General features: G+C 35.5%; 2 protein-coding genes across 3 annotated transcripts; both read right to left on the bottom strand.

Moving 5' to 3' along the window:
- Positions 1-45: 45 nt before the first annotated feature.
- On the bottom strand, positions 46-4,119 carry ttll9 (tubulin tyrosine ligase-like family, member 9). Of its 2 annotated transcripts, XM_052595279.1 has the most exons (14): positions 4,046-4,119; positions 3,792-3,841; positions 3,271-3,363; positions 3,085-3,196; positions 2,803-2,988; positions 2,651-2,719; positions 2,452-2,542; positions 2,261-2,301; positions 1,583-1,670; positions 1,420-1,478; positions 1,131-1,327; positions 906-1,019; positions 691-812; positions 46-290 (listed from the first exon to the last, which is right to left on the bottom strand). In XM_052595279.1, exons 1-14 carry the CDS (start codon positions 4,058-4,060, stop codon positions 220-222), a joined length of 1,308 nt encoding a protein of 435 aa, XP_052451239.1. In that variant the 5' UTR covers positions 4,061-4,119; the 3' UTR covers positions 46-219. The 2 variants fall into 2 exon arrangements, with proteins under 2 accessions (XP_052451239.1, XP_052451238.1); XM_052595278.1 differs by lacking the exon at positions 46-290 and having other exon boundaries at positions 303-812.
- Positions 4,120-9,717: 5,598 nt separating this feature from the next.
- edn3b (endothelin 3b) lies at positions 9,718-20,399 on the bottom strand. The gene is made up of 4 exons (XM_052593485.1): positions 20,176-20,399; positions 19,359-19,566; positions 14,528-14,668; positions 9,718-14,337 (listed from the first exon to the last, which is right to left on the bottom strand). The coding sequence occupies exons 1-4, from the start codon at positions 20,237-20,239 to the stop codon at positions 14,289-14,291; spliced, it is 462 nt and encodes a 153-aa protein (XP_052449445.1). The 5' UTR covers positions 20,240-20,399; the 3' UTR covers positions 9,718-14,288.
- Positions 20,400-21,172: the final 773 nt, after the last annotated feature.

Below are 21,172 nucleotides of genomic sequence, written 5' to 3' on the forward strand. Positions count from 1 at the left end.
ATAGCGCCATTATATTCTCATTAAACCAGAACAAGCACAGACAGTGTAATTTTCAGGCTGTGAATGAAAATGTTCAGTGACTTTGCCATGCCTTTTGGGTATTTAAATGCTCCTATTTACAATCGTCTGAATCCTTTTGTGCATATTATCACAATTGTGGGTATTTGTGTGATTGTCATGAATAGTTTGTCACATTAATTTGATGTCATTTGCATGTTGTCATGTCCTCTTCTGTCCTGGGAAAGGCTTTAAAAGCTGTTGAAGCTGTTTCTGGCGATCATTCACACAGCCTGTGTAATACAAAGCAAAAAAAAAAAATGATTTGGAGATGATAGTAAATCCTTCTATAATATGTAATGTGACACTTTGCACAAATACTTTTAAATAAAAGTCCTCTATCCATAATAATGCTTTCTCCAATGAAAAAGTTGTCTCCTCTTAATCTGGAAGTTACGGTTTAATATTAAAATGTCTATCAGTGAATTGTGTTTATTACAAACAAGCAGCTTTTCACTTCACAAGAAATGAATTCATGGGCTGGAGTGGTATGGTTTACTTGCGGATTATTGTGATGTTTTTATCAGCTGTTTGGACCCTCATTCTGACGGCACCCATTCACCACTGAGGATCCACTGATGAGCAAGTGATGTAATACTAAATTGCTCCTTTGAGGCAATGTAAGACACTGACCGAGATGTGTATTTGCCACGAGGCAAGAACTTCCCAGAGTCTCTAGTCCGACATCCGTGTGGACAGGTCCATCGTTCCACATTAAGTCAAATCCACCAACCCTCTTCTCCTTGCCTGTCAGACTAAGTGGGAAAGCATGTTTTGGACAACAATGCCAACAAACACAATCCTCCACACTCTTTCATGTAATTTTATACTATTTTGTCAAATGGTACCGGTCTTCCATGTCTACAATGTGGAGGGTGTCCTCCAGCAGTCTGTATTTTAGGTCATAGTCCTCCTGACTGCTGGCTGTGAGGGAGGGTGAAGCGTTCACTTCAATCAGCCACCTGCATAACGGCAAACTGTGCTGTCATTTTTTAAGCCATGCAATTTCCACATTCATTCAGTTCAGATAAGTTTCCTGGCAAACTAAGCAATCGAAAATAAAGCATTCTCACGGCTTCAAATCCTGGTCCAGTAGTATGTCATATCCGTACAACTCAAAACAGTGTTTGTCATTGATGATGGTCTTCTGAACACTAAGCAGGCTGCGAATAAATATGTTGTCAATTTCTTTATATAGAGTCTGCACTGTCTCGAAACCATGCTTAGCGGTCAGGTACCGCCGTAGCTGCTGCATCTGCCACTTACAACCCTGAGGGAGAGTGAAAGATAGATTACTGCTTTTTAATAAAACATATCTTCATGAACATAATAGTACAGAATGTCCAGTTACTTCCAACATACCTTCTCCGGATCATAATCAGGAGATGTTTTTTGCACTGCAACATTAGTGAGATGAACATCTGTGTATTTTAAGGTTAAAGGGGACAAACAAGTGAATTCCTTTACTTTGTGGCATAATCTAAAATTGCGGGTGTGTGTATTTCAGAATGTGTGCAAAGGATACACTGATCATCTATGCTGCTAAGAGAGAACCTGGTGTTGGAAAATCGGGCAAAACCATCACGATACAGCCAGGCCTTCAATGGAATATACTGTGAAAAACAAAAATGTGCTTTTTGTGTGGCCTGCCCAGTTTTAAAAAAATACAATGTTCAAAACATGAAAATGCAACAGTGATGTGAAGCGTAAAACAAAAATAAATCTCTCATTTCAGTCATCTATAGACAAAACCACAAATGCATTATTAATAAACTGAAGTTTATTTAAAGGTTCTTTGCAAGCCACATTAAACTACTATACGACTTGCACTTATTTTGTTGTACTATTATAGCATTAACAATATAGTCAACTACAGGAATTATTAAACAGAAATATTACAAAATAACTGCTTTATACTGCTGATGCCATTTTTATTTGGAGTATTTATTCATGATGTTAAACAATCGGGTGGTACAAGTGTACAAGCAAAGAGTAAATTCATAGATTATTCCTGTTCAACTCAGTTGAAATCTCATAATTGCACTAACGCAGTGTACTGTAAATGCACCATAATTTCTGTGAAATTGCTAAATTAATGGCTCTTTTCAAGTTTCCTACTGCAGCTGGAGAATGTACTTTAACAACGAAAAACAGCATTGGATATTCAAGAAAAAAATGATCATTAAAAAAATTGCTCACTTACTGATGTGACAAGAACATAGACTCTCAAGTCAAATTTTCTCCCTAGTGATAGATATAACATATACATGTCACACACACACATACACAACATGTGATATGTTCAGTAACAATAATAAAAGTGGATCTACTGTAAATCAAATAAGTATTGAAGCTATTATATGTTTTATTATATGTATTATAGGTTCTTCTTACCAGCTATGAGGTAGGGATTCTCAATGTAGCGCTGAGCGACATAGCTCTCAACTTGAGCCTCGTCTTTCTGTTCTTCAGAGCGTGTCCCATCCTAAAACCAACAACAGCATCAGCGCACAACATAAAACTTGGGATGACGATAGTAGATAATCACAGAAGTGACCTTCCTGTCAGAGTCTGTGTGTCAAATGTGCATTACCTTCCTCCAGTCTATGATATCTTTGAGTTTGCGAAACAGAAAAATTCCTTTCCCCTGTGATCGTGCCACCTGTGTAGGAAAAGTATTGTAATAGTGGATGACCTGTTGATGATCAGTTTGGCAGTAGACAGGGCACTGCTATAAACACTCACAGGCTTCATGATCCAGGTGCTCCCTGGGCTTCTCTTGAACTCTTCTACAAAGATGTGATACTCACTGGGCAGCACAAACGTACAGGGGAAAAAGTCACATTTGGAAGCCTCTAAACGCCCAGCCTCCCGCTCTAAAGTTTTCCTATATCTCTTCAGGTTTTTTACCATCAGGTTCTTACGGGTCAGCTGAAAAATACACACAACTCATGCCTGTTTTCTGTACACATACACATTCATTCAGTCGTAATCTATAATAACCTGCATAAATGGTATGATACAGACCTCGTAGTGGTTGCGGAAGTGACTTATCCGCACATGTTCCTCCATGTACGAGTGATCAAAGTTCTCTCTCAGCCACCCAACATCACACCAGTTAAAGTCCCAATCGCCATCACTGCATAGAGAGACGTGAATGCATGATACAAGCGTGAAACACGGGGACACACAACGGAGAAGCACAGCACTTACTCTTTCACCTCTACCCAGCCTGGTCTTTGGTTTAGGACGTCCTGAATGGTGTTGGTCAGGCCACATCTGTACCGTATACAGCTCCTTCCCTCGCTGAGATGAAAATGAACCACACTGGATTGTTAAACTGCCTTTTATCCTTTATACAGACATAGATATATACAGACACCAGTCTAAACTTAATAGAAAATGTAAAATGATTTAAAAAATGCAGTTACTGCAAGCATCTACACCATTCAAGTTTGGGGCCTGTAATTTATAATACAGCCAGTCTTCAATGTAACATTATCCTTCAGAAATCATTCTAATGCTGATTTTTTTTTGTTTTTATTGTTTTCAATGTTGAAAACCATTTCTGGAAACCGTGGGACAATTTATTTGAAATAAAACGAATTTTTTGTAACATTATAAATGACTTTACTGTCTTTTTTGTCATCAGTTTGGTTCATCATAGCTGAATAATAGTGATAATGTCTTTAAGAGATAAAATACAGTTTTATAGGTTTACATAACAGACTTACCCTTCCTTCTTCTTCTGTGAGCTGTAGGCCCCTTTATGTCCAGCTGTCTGCTGTTTAAGGGAAGGTTGTTACAGCCAACCGAAAACATGGAGTGTAACTTTGTGTTGTAAAGCTAATTTTAAGACAGTGCAGCAATGTCGCCTTAATTAGCCTAAATTATTTTATATCAGCAGTCAACCTTAGTTTTCAAATAGAGCACATAGTATCATGTAATTCACTTGTAACTAAGTTTTTATTAAAATCACCCCTCTTACCTTATTCTTAGACATATTCAGAAACTAACCAGCTGTAACGCTAGCAGCGTGAGTCTAGAACTGTTGTCTATATGTTGTCACAGCAACCACCGAGCGGATTTAGACCAATCGAATCGCTGCATCTCGTAGTGACGTGTTGAGATCAAACCCCCAACTAGAGCTCTGTTCTGTACTCAGATGTGACTCTGCCCACTGAACTATAGATCAGTGACTCTGCCACACATTCACATATATGATCTCTATTTATTAGTATATATTGTTTAGTATATTAAATATAATTTTCCCCCTTATCAACCGGATGTTTCAATAACTAAATAAAAAAAATAAAATAAACTCTGCACTCAGGTAACACGTATAATATACCGATGATTTATCATTATTATTTCCCGTTAATTATTTGTCTATAAAAGAAAAACAGGTGGTGAAATGCTTGTTATTGAGAGCTCCTTGGAGTAAATAGCATGAATGCACACTAGGTGGCAGCATAGTTTAGATAAAATGATCCACAAGGAAATAAAAGGTGCTTTTTTCTGTAACAGATTATTTATATATATATATATATATATATATATATATATATATATATATATATATATATATATATATATATATATATATATATATATATATATATATATATATTAATACTATATATAACTTACCTTAAATAGTTTTAAACCGTCTTTCATACATCTTGAAAAGTCGCTGAGGTTATTTAAATATAACCCAGATACAATTCGTTGCAATATCGTTTTTTTTAGTATATCAAACTAAATTAAAATGAAAAATGCTGCCTTGACAACTAGCCAAAAAAGTTATATTTATTTTATTGTTATTTTGTTTAATTTCATACTGTTTTAACTTCAATTAACTATATAATAACCCTTTTTATCCTCAAGATATGATTTTGTTAAAAACAAACTAACAAACAAAAGCTCAGTTTTTCACCCCAAACCCTTTCATTCTTGTCTTTTCAATTTAAATGCATCATAAATCTTCCAATATAATGCAATAACTGGATTATTTGATCTTCGTTTGATTGAAAAAATATGAAAACGTGTGATATCATTTACCAAACGTAATAATAATTAAGAATTTCTCCCATGATAAATTTTTGATTTTGCAGTTTTCGATCAAACAGCGCTTGACTTTATGGAGCATGCATGTGAGTCTGTATGTGATTGATAAGACAGTTGACGTATCTCCAAGGCAGGGCATGTTGACCACAGCAGGCTGATAATGTACTGCAGCTGTTCAACCGATTCAACCTCTCAGCTCATAAAATCTTACATCAAAACACTCTTTCTCCAGATGGACAATTGTCTATTAAACCAATCTGCTATCTCTTCAAAGCAAAGTAAAGCTCAGGGGATGTTATGTTCTTCACCGTGGATCAGCCGAATCCTTAACCACATAGAGAAAGGATTACCTGTACGAGTCCATCCATAGCCACAGCCGGGCTGGTATACCTTCATCTCTCCTTGAGAGTTATGTGAAGCAAACACACAAAGCATCTTGTTCTGTGGCGGTGGTCCAGAGTCCTCAGTGCAGAGCTTTGCAAGCATTGTTGGATTTAAGAGGAATGTTGGCGTGGAGGGTAATTGTCTCTGAGTGGGACGGCTGTGTTATGGCCAGGATATGGCGTGCAGTTTTTATCCTGACAGCTCAGCCCCAAGCAGGGCAAGATCCCAGCAGGGATGAACTTCTCATGCTGTACCGTCCAGGTTTGAGGTTGTGGTTTTGGTACTCTGGTCAGGGAAAATGTGAGAAAAACAACCTGCGTGTCTTCTGGAGTTCAGAAAGAAACAATTTTCTGCTTAGGGATATTGAATCAACCTCCGAATGCTCCCATGAAAGGCTGTGACTGATTTTTTCCATTAGTACTGCAGTGTTATCAAGTGCTAGGACGTGGCTCCAGGCTCTGGTATGTGTGGCCAAAACCCTCTAACCAAACGTAATGCAATTTGACTCTCTCCTTTGTGGTTGGAAGGGACATCTTTATGTTTGGAGCCAGACTCTCTCCTTGAGACAGCCGTCTGAACACTTGCCAACTAATACCAATGAACTGATAAGCAGAACCTTTCAACAGGCTTTATATGAGCGTGAAAGCTGAACATGAATTTTATGAAGTATACAAACCATTCTTTCATTCTTAGAATAATGTGCAGCTGACCTTTAATAAGATCAATCATACAGTTAATAAAGGCATCACAAACACGACTTGACTGTCGATTATATATTAACATTTAAAAGTTAACAGATGCTCAGTTGATTTCCAAAACGGGGATCAATCTGACCGAAAAATGAAAACAGATATTTATGTTGGCTTTTTTAATACCATGGTTGGGCAAATGTTATAATTGAACAACTGGCTCACTTTAAATTCATGAGAGTGAGTTTCCACATCTCACATCTGCATATAAACTAATGTTCAAAACTTTGGGTCAGTAATATTTTTTATTTTTAGAATTATAAAAAAATTTTTTCACTGTGACCACCAATTAAGTACACATTGAAATGATTTGTTAATTGGTGGCCATGATTTACTATATTGTTCCTTGTTTTAGTTAAATAAAATGAGGGTATGAATACTTAGCTACAGTTTATTAAAACAAGATGAACAAAATTAATAAATCATGGCAATAAATAAACATGCTGTGGAAATAAATTCATGTTCATAATAGATAATAGTTTTAAATAAATCTAAATTAGGGGAATGATCGAGTAAACCATGGCCACAAATAAAAAATGAGTTGTTTCATGACCTCATATCCATATTTAATGTGTGTACAAATTGTGAGTAAAAAAGGAATGGAATAATTTACAAATCTCATAAACGTATATTTTATTCACAATAGAATATAGATAACATATCAAATGTTAAAAATGAGACATTTTGAAATGTCATGCCAAATATTGGCTCATTTTGGATTTTATGAGAGCTACACATTCCAAAAAATTTAGGCAGGCAGCAATAAGAGGCCGGAAAAGTTAAATGTACATATAAGGAACAGCTGGATGACCAATTTGCAACTTGTTAGGTCAATTGGCAACATGATTGGGTATAAAAAGAGCCTCTCAGAAGTCAAGATGGGCAGAGGATCACCAATTCCCCCAATGCTGCGGTGAAAAATAGTGAAGCAATATCAGAAAGGTGTTTCTCAGAGAAAGATTGCAAAGAGTTTAAAGTTATCATCATCTGCAGTGCATAATATCATCCAAAGATTCAGAGAATCTGGAACAATCTCTGTGCGTAAGGGTCAAGGCCGGAAAACCATACTGGATGCCCATGATCTTCGTGCCCTTAGACGGCACTGCATCACATACAGGAATGATACTGTAATGGAAATCACAACATGGACTCAGGAATACTTCCAGAAAACATTGTCGGTGAACACAATCCAGCCGTTGCCGGCTAAATCTCTATAGGTTTAAAAAGCCAAAAAAGGTTTCTCTGGGCAAAGGCTCATGCGACTGTGGCAAAGTGGAAAACTGTTTGTGGTCAGACGAATCAAAATTTGAACTGGGACGCCATGTCATCTGGACTAAAGAGGACAAGTACAACCCAAGTTGTTATCAGCACTCAGTTCAGAAGCCTGCATCTCTGATGGTATGGGGTTGCATGAGTGCATGTGTCATGGGCAGCTTACACATCTGGAAAGGCACCATCACTGCTGAAAGGTATATCCAAGTTCTAGAACAACATATGCTCCCATCCAGACGTCGTCTCTTTCAGGGAAGACCTTGCATTTTCCAACATGACAATGCATGCCAGACCACATACTACATCAGTTACAACATCATGGCTGCGTAGAAGAAGGATCCGGGGACTGAAATGGCCAGCCTGCAGTCCAGATCTTTCACCCATAGAAAACATTTGGCGCATCATAAAGAGGAAGATCTAAGACAGTTGAGCAACTAGAAGCCTGTATTAGACAAGAATGGGACAACATTCCTATTCCTAAACTTCAGCAACTTGTTTCCTCAGTCCCCAGACGTTTGCAGACTGTTATAAAAAGAAGAGGGGATGCCACACAGTGGTAAACATGGCCTTGTCCCAACTTTTTTGAGATGTGTTGATGCCATGAAATTTAAAATCAACTTATTTTCCCCTTAAAATGATGCATTTTCTCAGTTTAAACATTTCATATGTCATCTACGTTGTATTCAGAATAAAATATTGAAATGTGAAACTTCCACATCATTGCATTCTGTTTTTATTCACAATTTGTACAGTGTCCCAACTTTTTTGGAATCGGGTTTGTACATTTTCAGACATATTGGTCATGCACGTGTAAATCTATCCTAAAACCCTGATGTTGATATTAAGTAAAGATAAACGGATTGACATATTTAAAATCTACTAAAAACATCAACATTTTAGTAAAGTTACATACATAAATTAATTAAATGTTGTTGACATACATGGTTGCTAAATAATGCTATATAAAAAATTACATATGAACAAAGTACATTTTGCTATAGGATTATATGTTATCTATATCTACCCAAAGAATGCACACATGTGAAAATTATCATCTTAAAGGTAACATATATGACAATATCACTCTTGATAGAGAGCAATATATGTCATATCTTACATTTCTGCATGAGGCAGTTTTGCATTTTTTCCTACTTAAATTCATGTTCAGGAATTTTTTATTCAGTTCTGAATGACGCACAACTGCTTAAAACAATAACTGTGAACAATGCATCAGAGAATTGTATACAAAAGAAGCTGTGTTATTAACCTTTATTAAAATGTACTTCAATAACTTTAACTCCACTGTGGTATGTAACCGCCAATTTCCACAATCCAAATGATCAAATATTTCACCCCTTAAATATCCTATTTCACACAGAAATATGTCTACAGCACTTCCAGGGGGAAAAAAAAAGTAAAAGGTACAAAACTTAAGGTACAAATATAAGGTAATAATAGATACAATTTCGGGGTAAATGAGGTACATATACCTTTTGGCTTCTGTAGCTTAGCACCTCAGCAACAGCATTGAACCTTTTTTCTGAAGCAAATTGATTGCACGCATTGTTTTACTTTTGACTGCAATACACAGTGATGTAATGGACCAGAGGAGCATTAATTCAGTCTTTCACAGTAAACACTTACCGTTTACACCATTAACACTGCAGTATATATAGATTATGGATCTATAATCTGTCTTTCTAGAACACCTCACCATCGTATATTGTGTTTACTTGTCAAAGAATGTCTCATTAAACAAAGATTATCTATCATAGGAGAGCTTGCAGCACGCATCTGAGGACCGGTGACATGTTGTAAAACTGCTCCAGTCAGCTGCTTCTGGCTCCCGCCGCAGAGGCTGTCGATCATCTCGGCAACATGCTTAATTGTCTGTGAAAGATTGCCACAAGGGGATCAAAAATTCCCTTTATGCCTAAAAGCAATTACCTTGGCCTTATTTTTAAAATGCTCCACTTGTGCATGGATGGAAACAAGAGGCATGCTGGGACAGCAACTGCAAGAGGACCATGATTGAGCTCTGTTGAAATAATCAATATATTATAGTCAAGTCCCTTTACATTACAATAGAAATGAGCATAAATATGCTATTAGAACTGGATCTTGAGCTAAGAACCAGTATTATAGACCAGCTTTACTCCATTTAAAAATAAATTAAGTTGCAAGACTTGTTAGAAAATTATAGGACCGCCTTACTTCTAGAAGCTTCTAGGAAATATCTAAACTGTTCAAAAGTTTAACAATACAAGTTTCCTCAAAAATATGGAGCAGCAAATCTATTTGAGATGCAGCAAACCAACATATTAGACTGATTTCTGAAGGATCATGTGACATTGAAGACTGGAGTAATAATGCTGGAAATTCAGCTTTGACATCAAAAGAATAAAAGACATTTTAAAATAGACTACAATAGAAAACAGACTCTATGAATATGACAACAAATTTCAATAAAACCCACATTTGAATGAATAAAGTTTAATGTTATTTAAAGCATTGTTTAGCTGTAAACGTTTATTGAAACCACATTACACTTTTTTTTTGTCTTCATTTTTACAAACTTAAGGACATGCATGTCACATGTGCCGTCAATATTTTTATTTAACCCAGACTGAACCCCCCTTTAACTTATTACAGCCACAACAGCACACAGCAGCTGGACTGACCATATTCAATGCTGGAACAATATTCAGAAATAGATGAAATGTTATGCATGACCCTACCATATACCACACCTCATAAAAACAGATGTTTGTGTTCATGAGCGGAATGTCATAGAAAAACAGAACGCCATCAGCACATTCTTTGCTATAATTACAATTTCACAGACAAAACTATATTTCATCCAACATATCTAGGAGTTATAATTGTTGGAACATTTTGGCTTTTGTAAGGTGTTGTATAAACGTCTTTCCAGATCTGACACACTGTGCAGCTCTGATACAATGTCTGTGCTAAGAATTTTTTGCATAACGCAAAACATTCTACTGCCTACACCAAAAACTCAAGTTTCAAAAAAAGCAAGGGGACATGCTGAGAAAGTTTTAGAAAGTGCAATAGGTAAATTATCAACAAAAAAAATATTAGAACTGGCATAAGAAAAACCCTAAAGAGTGGCAGGTGAAATTACCAGTTGTCAAAAGAAATCTGAACAAGCCCAGTGCTGAAACAGCATTAAATAAAAATAAATATTTATTTAAATAAAAAATAGCATATGTAATACATGATATATAGCATGAATGATCAGCAAATACTGTACACAACCTGTTAAATTCAACAGATGGTTATGTGAAAATAAACCAAGCATACAGGCTTCTTAACCAAAGTGAATCACATTTTTGAGGGCCTAAACAATCTCCAAAACTCATGAAACTTTGCACATGTGTCAGAACTGGCAAAATGAACATCTGATATGGGTTTCAGAAGTGGGACTGGTAAAATGACTCGATACCACCTATAAAATTTCAATAGAGTGCACCTTGAGAAAATCTCTACACGTGTAACACACAATTACCTACAAGGAAGTATCTTGGTACAAAGTCCAAAATCTGACAAAATTTGATGTTTTGCCATGAAACACTGCTGGCAACAGGAAGTGTCATGGTTAACACTGTTATGGACTCCTTGCAACATGCTGGGAACATGCTAGAAACATGCTAAAACATTCTAGCAACACATAGCTAAGTATTACAGCATGCTATTAATGCAGTGAAACAGGAAGTTGATGTAACTCAGGCATGCAGTGTCCAATCTGCATGAAACCTAACATATTTGATGAGAGTCCTGGCCTGAACACCTGGCAAGATTCAGTTATAGTCATAACACCACCTGCTGCCATTAGAAAGTGATGTTTAACACTGTGATGCACAATTAGCAACACAGTTAAACATTCCATTGTGGACTAAACATGCTAGAAACATGCTCAAACATGCTAGCATCACTTACTAAGTGCTAAAGCATGCTATTAGCACCATCAAACAAAGTTGTTGTAACTCATGCATATAGTGCCCAATCTGCCCCAAACTTTATGAGAGTCCTGGCTTGAACACGTCTCAAGGCCAATTATACCATAGTGCCATACGGCTGCCAACAGGAAATTTCTTAATTTCCTGTTTTACACTTAACTTAAACATTAAATGTCCGATCTGACCCAAACTTCACATGTTCACATGTGGGCTGAAGACATGCCAATATTCAGTTATATTTCACAGGCTTGCATCATGGTACTGTCCTCAACACGCATCCACAAGTGATGCAGTAGTGATGAAAATGTTGAATAAAGTCGTTATATTTGTTTTCTTTGCAGAAAAAGTATTTTCATAGCTTTGTAACATTACAGTTGAACCACTGATGTCACATGGACTACTTCGTCGATCATCCTGATACGTTTCTGTGCCTTGACTCTGGTAGTTCTCTTGCTCAGAGAGCCCTCAGATTGAATCAAAAATATCTTCAATTGTGTTACGAAGATGAAAAAAAAGGTCTTAAGGGTTTGGAACAGCATGATGATGAGTAATTAATGACATAATTTTCATTTTTGGGTGAACTAACCCATTCATTTTTGTGAAATATATTTGCGTTGTTTTTGTATTATATATATATACATTCAAAGAGTTTTCTTTATTTTCATGACTATGAAAATTGTAGAGTCACACTGAAGGCATCAAGGGCTATTATGACCAAGAAGGAGAGTGATGGGGTGCTGCGCCAGATGACCTGGCCTCCACAGTCACCGGACCTGAACCCAGTCAAGATGGTTTAGGGGTGAGCTGGACCGCAGACAGAAGGCAAAAGGGTCAATAGGTGCTAAGCATCTCTCGGGGAACTCCTTCAAGACTGCTGGAAGACCATTTCAGGTGACTACCTCTTGAAGCTCATCAAGAGAAAGCCAAGAGTGTGCAAAGCAGTAATCAAAGCAAAAGGTGGCTACTTTGAAGAACCTACAATATGACATATTTTCAGTTGTTGTCACCCTTTTAGTTATGTATATAATTCCATATATAATTCCACATGTGTTCATCCATTGTTTTGATGCCTTCAGTGTGAATCTACAATTTTCATAGTCATGAGAATGAGAAGGTGTGTCCAAACGTTTGGTCTGTATTGTGTGTGTGTATATATATATATATAGTGGGTCGTGGCTTGATGACCATTGGAAAACGTGGGCCCCAAGGCCAAACCAGCTGAGAACCACTGATGTTTCATTCACTATTAGTTTGAGGATGTCTCACAGTAATACAGTTTATAAATACATTAAAGAAAATTAATGTTTTGTGAAATAATATTAGGTTTTGTAACAAGGCAGATAAAAAAAAATCACATTTATTTAAAGTAATATTTTAAGCACTGCTAAAACTTTACCTATTGTTTTATGACCAGTATAGCCTACCAGTCTACTCTCTATTAGTTGGTAGTGTAAATAAATGAAAAATGTGTATTATTTTTCTGTGTTACCTGGAAATATCCATGTTTATTTGTTAACAGAAATCCACCTGACGATGTAAAATGCATTATGGGTGTTGACGTTTATCCGCATTTTTGTATCCCTGTATAGTTTAATTGAGCCTAGTGCATTATGGTTGTTGTAGTTTTCTTATTCTTTATATTTTCTCTTGCCTTATTTCAATAATTGAAATAATACTACTAATAATAATTTCTGCTAACATTTATTATAACCCCATCTTACCATCCTGGTGAATTGCACTTTTAAACAAAACTAACCAAAGCAACTTGCTGTAAGTTTGAAATTGAAACAGTGGTTAGGATATGCCTTGGATGATACAGAACTGTTTAAAAGTTACTATAAATCAAGCTTGTCATTAATAACATTGTAAAATGACCATATAATAATTTAAAGTGTTTACAAACACAGATAATACTAGTGAAGATTAAATAGTGAGACTACAGAGAAATTAGTATTGCATCCAAAGGCGGTCAGACTTCTGCAGGAGGTCAAGCTCTCAGGTCATTGTTTATATATATATAGTAAGATCAGAGTGATAGACCGTTTAGTTTAATATTCAGCTTTCAGTATATTGGTATCACTAGATCCATTATTTTATGCACGAATAATAACATTTGAACTCAAAGCCATCTTAGGAATATAAAATGTCATATCTTGTTGTGGAGAGGGGATACATTTTGCTGGAGTGAGCAAAAATGCAGAGGATAATTTCAGGAGGTTGAAAATTGCGGCGGTTAATCTGGCAATCTTTCTCTCAGGAGTCTTAAGAGATCCTAACTGTTCATACACAATAACAATGTTTAACGTTTAATTTCCTGCTATCAGTTGAAGTGAAGGAGCCTCGGTACATGTAAATTCAAGACTGACTTCATCTGTGTCTTCACCCAGTAATCCCTCTGTGCGCTCTGAAAATCAGCCCATAAAGTGGAGATAATGCAGAGTCTATTTTACAGTTCTATTTCCAATACCACAAGACTCCCAAATTCAAAGACGTCCACTGAATATTTGTATTAGACCTGAAGTCAAGCTGAAACAAGTGAACATAACCCTTGAAGCAAGGACGCGGGTACCAGATATGCTTCCGAAATCTGCAAAGAGTTTTCTAAAGAATTCACTTGTTACCGTGGACCAGATGAGTCAAGGTCGTTCCAGGAAATATAACACGGTGAGGAATGTGGGGAAGGTTTCGCTCCAAATCTGTAAAAATCCAAAAGCTGTACCTAGTTGGGTGCCCAGATGGTTGCTGATCTGTTCTCATAGGCCCAACGTGTGACGTGTTTTTACCCAGGTGAATGTCCTATCGATCTTCTGTCCGGCACATTCTGTGTTCTTTGTAATTCAAAACAGAACCATAAAATATCATCACACCTAATGATAGAAATTCAGAACAAGCTATAGTTTTTTTGAATTTCAGAATGCATCAATCCACGAAAAAAAACATACTATTATATTTTCTCATGAATAAATAAACACATGCAAAAAAAATCCAGATGATTTTGCTTATGAATTAGTTTTGTACCTTGCATCGCAGAAATTGTAGCACTGGGCATCACTGTGGTCTGCACATGTGCAGCGATGAAGTACCATCCTCACTGTCCCACTGGAGCGTCTCAGTCGCTGAGGGCTGCGGTAACTTGACATGCCGTACGGAACTGTGCGCCTGCAGACAGAACAGACAGACTCTTATGTTTTAGTTTAGAAACATCAGGAATTTTTTAAAGGGATAGATTTTCACCCAAAAATTCTGTCATTATGTACATACTCTCATGTCATTCCAAACCTAGAAGATTTTGGCTAAGCCTGGAAACACAAGTTATTTATAATGAAACCTGAGAGGTTTCTGTCCCTCTATTGAAAGTCCAGGTAACTAAAACTTCCGAAAGAGTTACAAAGAGGTAACAAAGGCATCAAAAACAATTTCATATGAACAAAGCCATATGAATCGGGGTATCCTTTTAGCGTGCACTGTCCTCCACTGTTTTCAGTTCTTTGTCTTAATTAAATGCTTTGCATGATTTGTAAAAAAAATATAAATAATTTTATATAAATTTATACTTTCATTGGAGCACCCAACCCCAACCTACCCAATTCTGTTAAAGCACCCACATCTCATTCAAAAAGATACTTGCATACTCTTTAGCATGATGCAATCGATCACAAGACACGCAAGAGCCAATGACATTTCACAAGCAAGGCTGGCACTGTGTAAATAGTGTAATGCAAATAAAACTGTTGTGACTGTTTGCATTGACAAATCACACCCTAACATATATGCAATAATGGCAATATTATACCCAATATAGAATTTAATCATGATGATAAAATTCTCAGTGCCTTTTAAATCAGCATACTGATACCAAGGGTTTCTTATTTAAAGCAATGGAGGACCCTCCATGTCGAAAAATTACACTAAAGGGGTACCTTGTGCATCAAAATTGACTCCAAATGGTCAAAATGTGACGAATTGGGAGGGAGAACATGTAGAAAATAATTGTATCTGTTCACAAGACTTAAATTTAACAGTTTAATTCATATGGATTCATTTTACAATGCCTTTAACCTACAATTTTACAATGCCTTAAGACTTAAAACTTTTTGATTCTTTCAAAGTTTTGGTTACCTTGACTTTTAGTTTAATTTTCAGTTTCAACAAAAATATTTTAATTTGTGTTTTCTTATGGGTTTGGAATGACATGAGGATGAATAAACGTAGCAGAAAACTCATTTGTGGGTGAACTGTTCCTTTTCAGAACCGTTTTCATCAAAAGAGAAATGAAACTGAAATGTTTCTTTGCCCGTTTGGTAATGAAATGACAAAATTAAAGAATAATAATTCATAATTGGTCAAATATAGCTAATAAATCTGTTAAACTTGTTCCCATTTATGTTTCACTGTCAGTAGAGTCCAAAACGTTGCTTAGGCCAACCATGACAAATCCAAGACTGACTCTGGAATAAATTAAGGGATTTATTAAATGTGGTTTCATTCCTAATACTTTCCAAAGTGTATGTGGCCTTTCTGTTTAGTATGTTGCAGAAGGAATGTGCTGTTGTGTGTAAACTATCTTAAAAAGAAAATTTTGCTGTTTAATAACAAAATGTGCTGCCATGACAACTTGAGTTTGCCTATGAATAATAAATTCCCTTTTCTCCTGTGCACAAATATTCAGAATCATCTCATTTGGTTGGAGTGAAGCTGAAGAGGGCATGGAATTGCTTTTGAGACAATAGGTGGGCTGGTAAATCGTGGTGAAATGTAGTTTTGATCATGTTTAAGCATCACAGAGAACAAATCCATAAAAGATGAGTCAGAGTTTCACAAACACGCCAAACAGATTATTAAAATTTAAATCACACCACATATGGCACATGATGGGCTGAACACACCCCTGACATAAGAAACAGATGAACACTGTCCAGTCAGATATAACAATCTGTTTTGACTCAGTAATTGCACAAAAGTATTTCAATGGATTTCAAACACAGACTGCGATAACTAGCAAAAACACAAGCAGTGCTTCGATCAAACTGGTTTCAGGAGAAACATTTCTGTTCAAAAGTTTGGGGGTGGTGAGATTTTTTCATGTTTTTCAAAAGTCTCTTTTGTTCACCATTTCTTTGATCAAAAGTAAAACAATAATATTGTGAAATGTTATTACAATTTAAAATAAGTGTATTCGACAGAATGTAATTTATTCAGCATCGCTATTCCAATCTTCAGTGTCACATCCTTCAGAAATCATTCTAACATGCTGACTTGCTGCTCAAGAAACATGTCATATTAAAATATTTATTTTTATTATGTTGAAAATAGTGCTGCTTAAAATTTCTGTAGAAGCTGTTATACTTTCAGGATTCTCTGATGAATAAAGTTCAAAAGAGCTATATTTATATGGAACATAATATTTTATAAATTTCTAAATGACTTTATTTTCACTTTTGATCAAGTTAACGCATCCGTGCTGAATAAAATTATTTATTTATTTACTTTTGAAAGCTAGTGTACTTTAACTAGCTTACAAAAATGTAAATTCTGTCATTATTTGCTTACTCTTATTTCATTCCAAACCTGTATGACTTTCTCCCTGGTGCTGAACACTAAAGACAACATTTTAAAGAATGTTGGTAGAATTCCTTTATATGAACAAAGAAGAAAAACGAAATGAAACGAAACAAAACAAAACGAAACAAAACGAAACAAAACAAAACAAAACAAAACAAAACAAAACAAAACAAAACAAAACAGTGAGACATTTCTCAAAATATTTTCTTTTCGTTTTCACAGAAGAAAGAAAGTCATACAGTTGAATTTTTTTTTAACACCCGAAACTTTACAACATATATTATTTATTTAATTATTTTACAAGCACTAAAAGAAACTTAAAAGGAAAGCAACCTGTTATATTTAAAACAAAGCTGGAATTGCATTGACACTTGGAGATAAACCATAAGAAGCTGCCTCTGGTGATGGGTTGGAACAAGGGCCAAAAATCTTTCTGCAGTCTCATCTGGGAAAGCTTCCATGCACTTTATATGAGCTTCTCTCTGATCTCCAGCCACTCTCGTCAGTACTCTCTTTCTGAACGCATGCCTCTCATCTCACATCACGAGTGTTTGCTCTCAGGTTGACCGTTTGGTTTCAGTGTGGAGCCAGGGGTCTGAGCTGTCAATATCAATGATGAGTGATGTGCCACAACACATTGTAAGTCATAGTTTAAATAGCTCAGCGTCAATCTGAATCACTCTACTAAATGTCCTGTGGCGATCTCTCATGTATTTAGCTAAATAGCAATAACTCATTCATGGCTGCATGTTGTCATATTTGTACTACTGAATGTATCTATATATTTAAACAAAATATGTTCAGAAATATCCTTTAGTCATGTGTTTGCTGGCTATGGAATGAAACTGAATAGAGAGTATTAATGTGTGTTGGGGATGACCTAATTTCAATCCTTTTTGTTACTCTAGTGAGCCAAATGGCATTAAAAGCGGGTTTATTTTTTATTGTACATATAGTGCTTGAGTTGGCTGTGAAAAAATCTCAATTTTTTGAGAATCCTCTGCTTCTATTGCATCAGCACCATGGACAGTAACCGTCACCATGGAAACACAGTCACATCAAAACACACTGAAGATAAGTGCTGCAGAAACTTAAGTTGGACCTCTATCTACAATATAAAGAGCAGACACTATTAAGTCAATGACACTATAGATATAGAAGTATTCAGTTGTGTTCAGTTTGTTTTTCTTCAGGATACCAAATAGAAAGTTCAAAAGAATAGCATTTACCTCTGAAATAGAAAGTGTTTATAATTAATACACTAACTTTCAGTTTGGGTCCAGTCTTTTTTTCTTTTCTTTCTTTTTTTTTTTTTTTTTGTGTGGAAATAAGTTAAATAAATTAATACTTTTATTCAGCGAGGATGCATTAAACTAATAAAAAGTGACATTGAAATCACTTATAAAGTTACAAAAGCTTTCTAGATGAAAATATGTATTAAATATGTTAATTAAAATATCAGTATGAACAGTATTAATTTAATTAATTTACTAATTACTATAATTAACATAAATGTTCTAAATATTAATATTAAAATATGTGGCATTATATTTTTAAAGCAAAACTTATGTTTTAGGTACTTAATAATGAAATATTTAAGTTTAACGGTGGTACTTTATTCATGCTTTGTCCTTATTCCCTCTTAATAATCCAAGCTGAACTACAACTACTCTTTAATGCAAAACAATATTGGTCTAACAGAATGAGAAAGAAAAATAGACAGAACAACCATATCCAATAACATTTAAGTGCCTCTCAGTGCTTCTGTCCTGAATATAAAGGTCACTGTGTTGATCATCCATCAAGCTTCAGGCCTGAACAAGAAACTCAAGAACAATAAATTCCAAACAGATTCTTCAGCATGACTGAGAATCCTTGGCCTGATCTCCTGCATGGAATGCATTACCTTCCCAGGGGTACATTTTGTTCACCCCTCTTGAGACCTAACCAACAATACCACATTCAGAGGAGTCAATGTGTGTGTCTGCAGAATGTTCTACCTTTTACCAATTAACACTTGGTTTATGGTTGGCAAATATATCAAAATCGTGAAAATTATTATTATTATTGTCATTATTATAGACATTTTAGCATACATTTTACTTTTATTTTCAATTCGCATTTGTTTGAAACAAACTATTAAGCAAAATAAAATAAGAATTGATTATCAAAATTTTCATTAATATATAAGATTTGGTGAAATGAAATGCAGCACTTTTTAGTGTCTCTTCAGTAGACTAATCAAGCATCAGTTGCAGGAGATCTTGCGAATAATGGATGTACTCACTGTGGGGTGTTGATCCAGATGATGCCCAAGTGACAGTAATAAACACATTCCCTGTCCTTAAAAGAGTAGCAAGTGCAGCGCTTGGTTCTTGTGCGGGAGTGTGATGCTGAAATGAGCTCTGCTTTTGTGTGCTGATGCAAAACACTGTTCGGATCATCAGAGAAGACTGGAGATGAGTGCAGGTCTCCTGTCCGGGATACTGATGCACCTTCAATTTGAACAATAATCCATTATTATAAAAGGGCATAACTAATGTCAAAGCACACTTCAATTAAACTGGAATTGAAAAATACAAATGTAGGGGGAAAAAAAACAAAAAATATTTACCTTAAAATTTAATATATATTTTTTAGTTCAGTTTAGCTCTGGTTCATTAAATAATAACAACATATACAGCTTTGGATTTGAATAATTTATTAGTAGATATTGAAATGAACATGGTCTAAGATTGTGATTTAAACCTTATTTCAAGTGCTACAATTATTATTGCATTACAGTATTGAGGAATATTACAGTTTGAAAGAAAATGTTTCAGGACAATAATGTCACAATGCAAAAGGTAACCTTAAATTAAATAAAAATTAAAGCCGTTATTTATTCTGTCTTATGACCTGCTCATGTTCTTTACAGAGATTTCACTAGGCTACCAGCTAGCTGCATAACACTCGCTAATGAAAGTCATAAAAACTGAATAACATTAAAATACGTAGGCTAAATATAACTTACATCTGGACAGATAACAAACAATTAATTGTTCATATAAACCCACTTCACAAAACTCACAAGAAAACTGCGGTTGTCTTTTTTTAGCACTTACCCACGGTGAAAATGTTTAACAAACTCACAATTAACAAAAGTCCATCAGGAAACAGTTTTGCCATTTTACCAGAGTCCTTAATGAGCGCGCGACCAATATTTATATGTAAAGAAGTTGTCAGACGCGGTATCCAAATTTCTAAATGTAAAACGTCTTCCAAAATAATTCCACTTTAGTCCACAAACAAATTCTGAGCATCATCCTCTTGCTCTGGGGTAAAGGAAAATGAGTTTATTTTTTTTTTTTTTACGGTCAGACAAGATGTATATTTATAGCGCGTGCTGACCCCACCTACTGGTGAGCGCGCGGTCACGTGAACGAGCGTAGTTTGAAAGGAGCGACTGAAATGACATATCATGACAAGCTGACTGCATGATATTAAAAAGCAGCATATTTAGGAGTTTGCACACGTCCCTTTATAGTTCCGTCTTTTGTGTATAGATCCTAAATCATATCGTTACTTACAATCCACTGTCTTATTCCACTTCAGGAATATTAGCAGCTAACTTCCTTAACGTTGTGGAATTCGCTCATGTTGATGTAGCTTGTCCATTATTTATTGTTGTACCTTCATAGCTGGAAGACAATAAGGTTGGCCTCTTTTGAAATTCAAGCATATGGTTTTTGGCACACCTAAAGTTTATAAAACTGTAGAATAGTCAATTGTGGCATTTAACAGCCCTCTCATTTAAATTGCAATGGCCGTGTTTGCACAGTGACCTTTTCCTTCTGGAAATGTTAGTTATAATGAGGCATTTTGTTAGGTTTTAGAAGGTAGAAAAGTGGATCTCTAAGAATTCAATTTCCTTTACAATAATGTAGCCTACTTGCTACTACAGCTGGATTTATTATTAAGATGTTATAAGAATAAAAACCATACTGTATTGTTTGGAGTTTATAAAAAACAATACATTTGTTTTTATAAACTGATGCACTGATATCAAATAATATTTTTGACTTTAATAAAACAATTTTCAGTGTAGTAATTATTAACAGT

This window comes from Carassius gibelio, chromosome B23 (genome assembly GCF_023724105.1).
Source record: "Carassius gibelio isolate Cgi1373 ecotype wild population from Czech Republic chromosome B23, carGib1.2-hapl.c, whole genome shotgun sequence".
Taxonomy (NCBI): domain Eukaryota; kingdom Metazoa; phylum Chordata; class Actinopteri; order Cypriniformes; family Cyprinidae; genus Carassius; species Carassius gibelio.

Excerpts from the sequence above, each read along its gene's own strand:
- edn3b (XM_052593485.1), bottom strand. The coding sequence starts at position 20,239 with ATGGCAAAACTGTTTCCTGATGGACTTTTGTTAATTGTGAGTTTGTTA. Across the intron at positions 14,669-19,358 it reads ATCTGGATCAACACCCCACA|GCGCACAGTTCCGTACGGCA; the intron begins GTGAGTACATCC and ends TTCTGTCTGCAG. Across the intron at positions 14,338-14,527 it reads TACAATTTCTGCGATGCAAG|AACACAGAATGTGCCGGACA; the intron begins GTACAAAACTAA and ends TGAATTACAAAG.
- ttll9 (XM_052595278.1), bottom strand. Across the intron at positions 3,197-3,270 it reads GGCTGGGTAGAGGTGAAAGA|TGATGGCGATTGGGACTTTA; the intron begins GTAAGTGCTGTG and ends CTCTCTATGCAG. Across the intron at positions 1,020-1,130 it reads CTGGACCAGGATTTGAAGCC|GTGGCTGATTGAAGTGAACG; the intron begins GTGAGAATGCTT and ends GCCGTTATGCAG.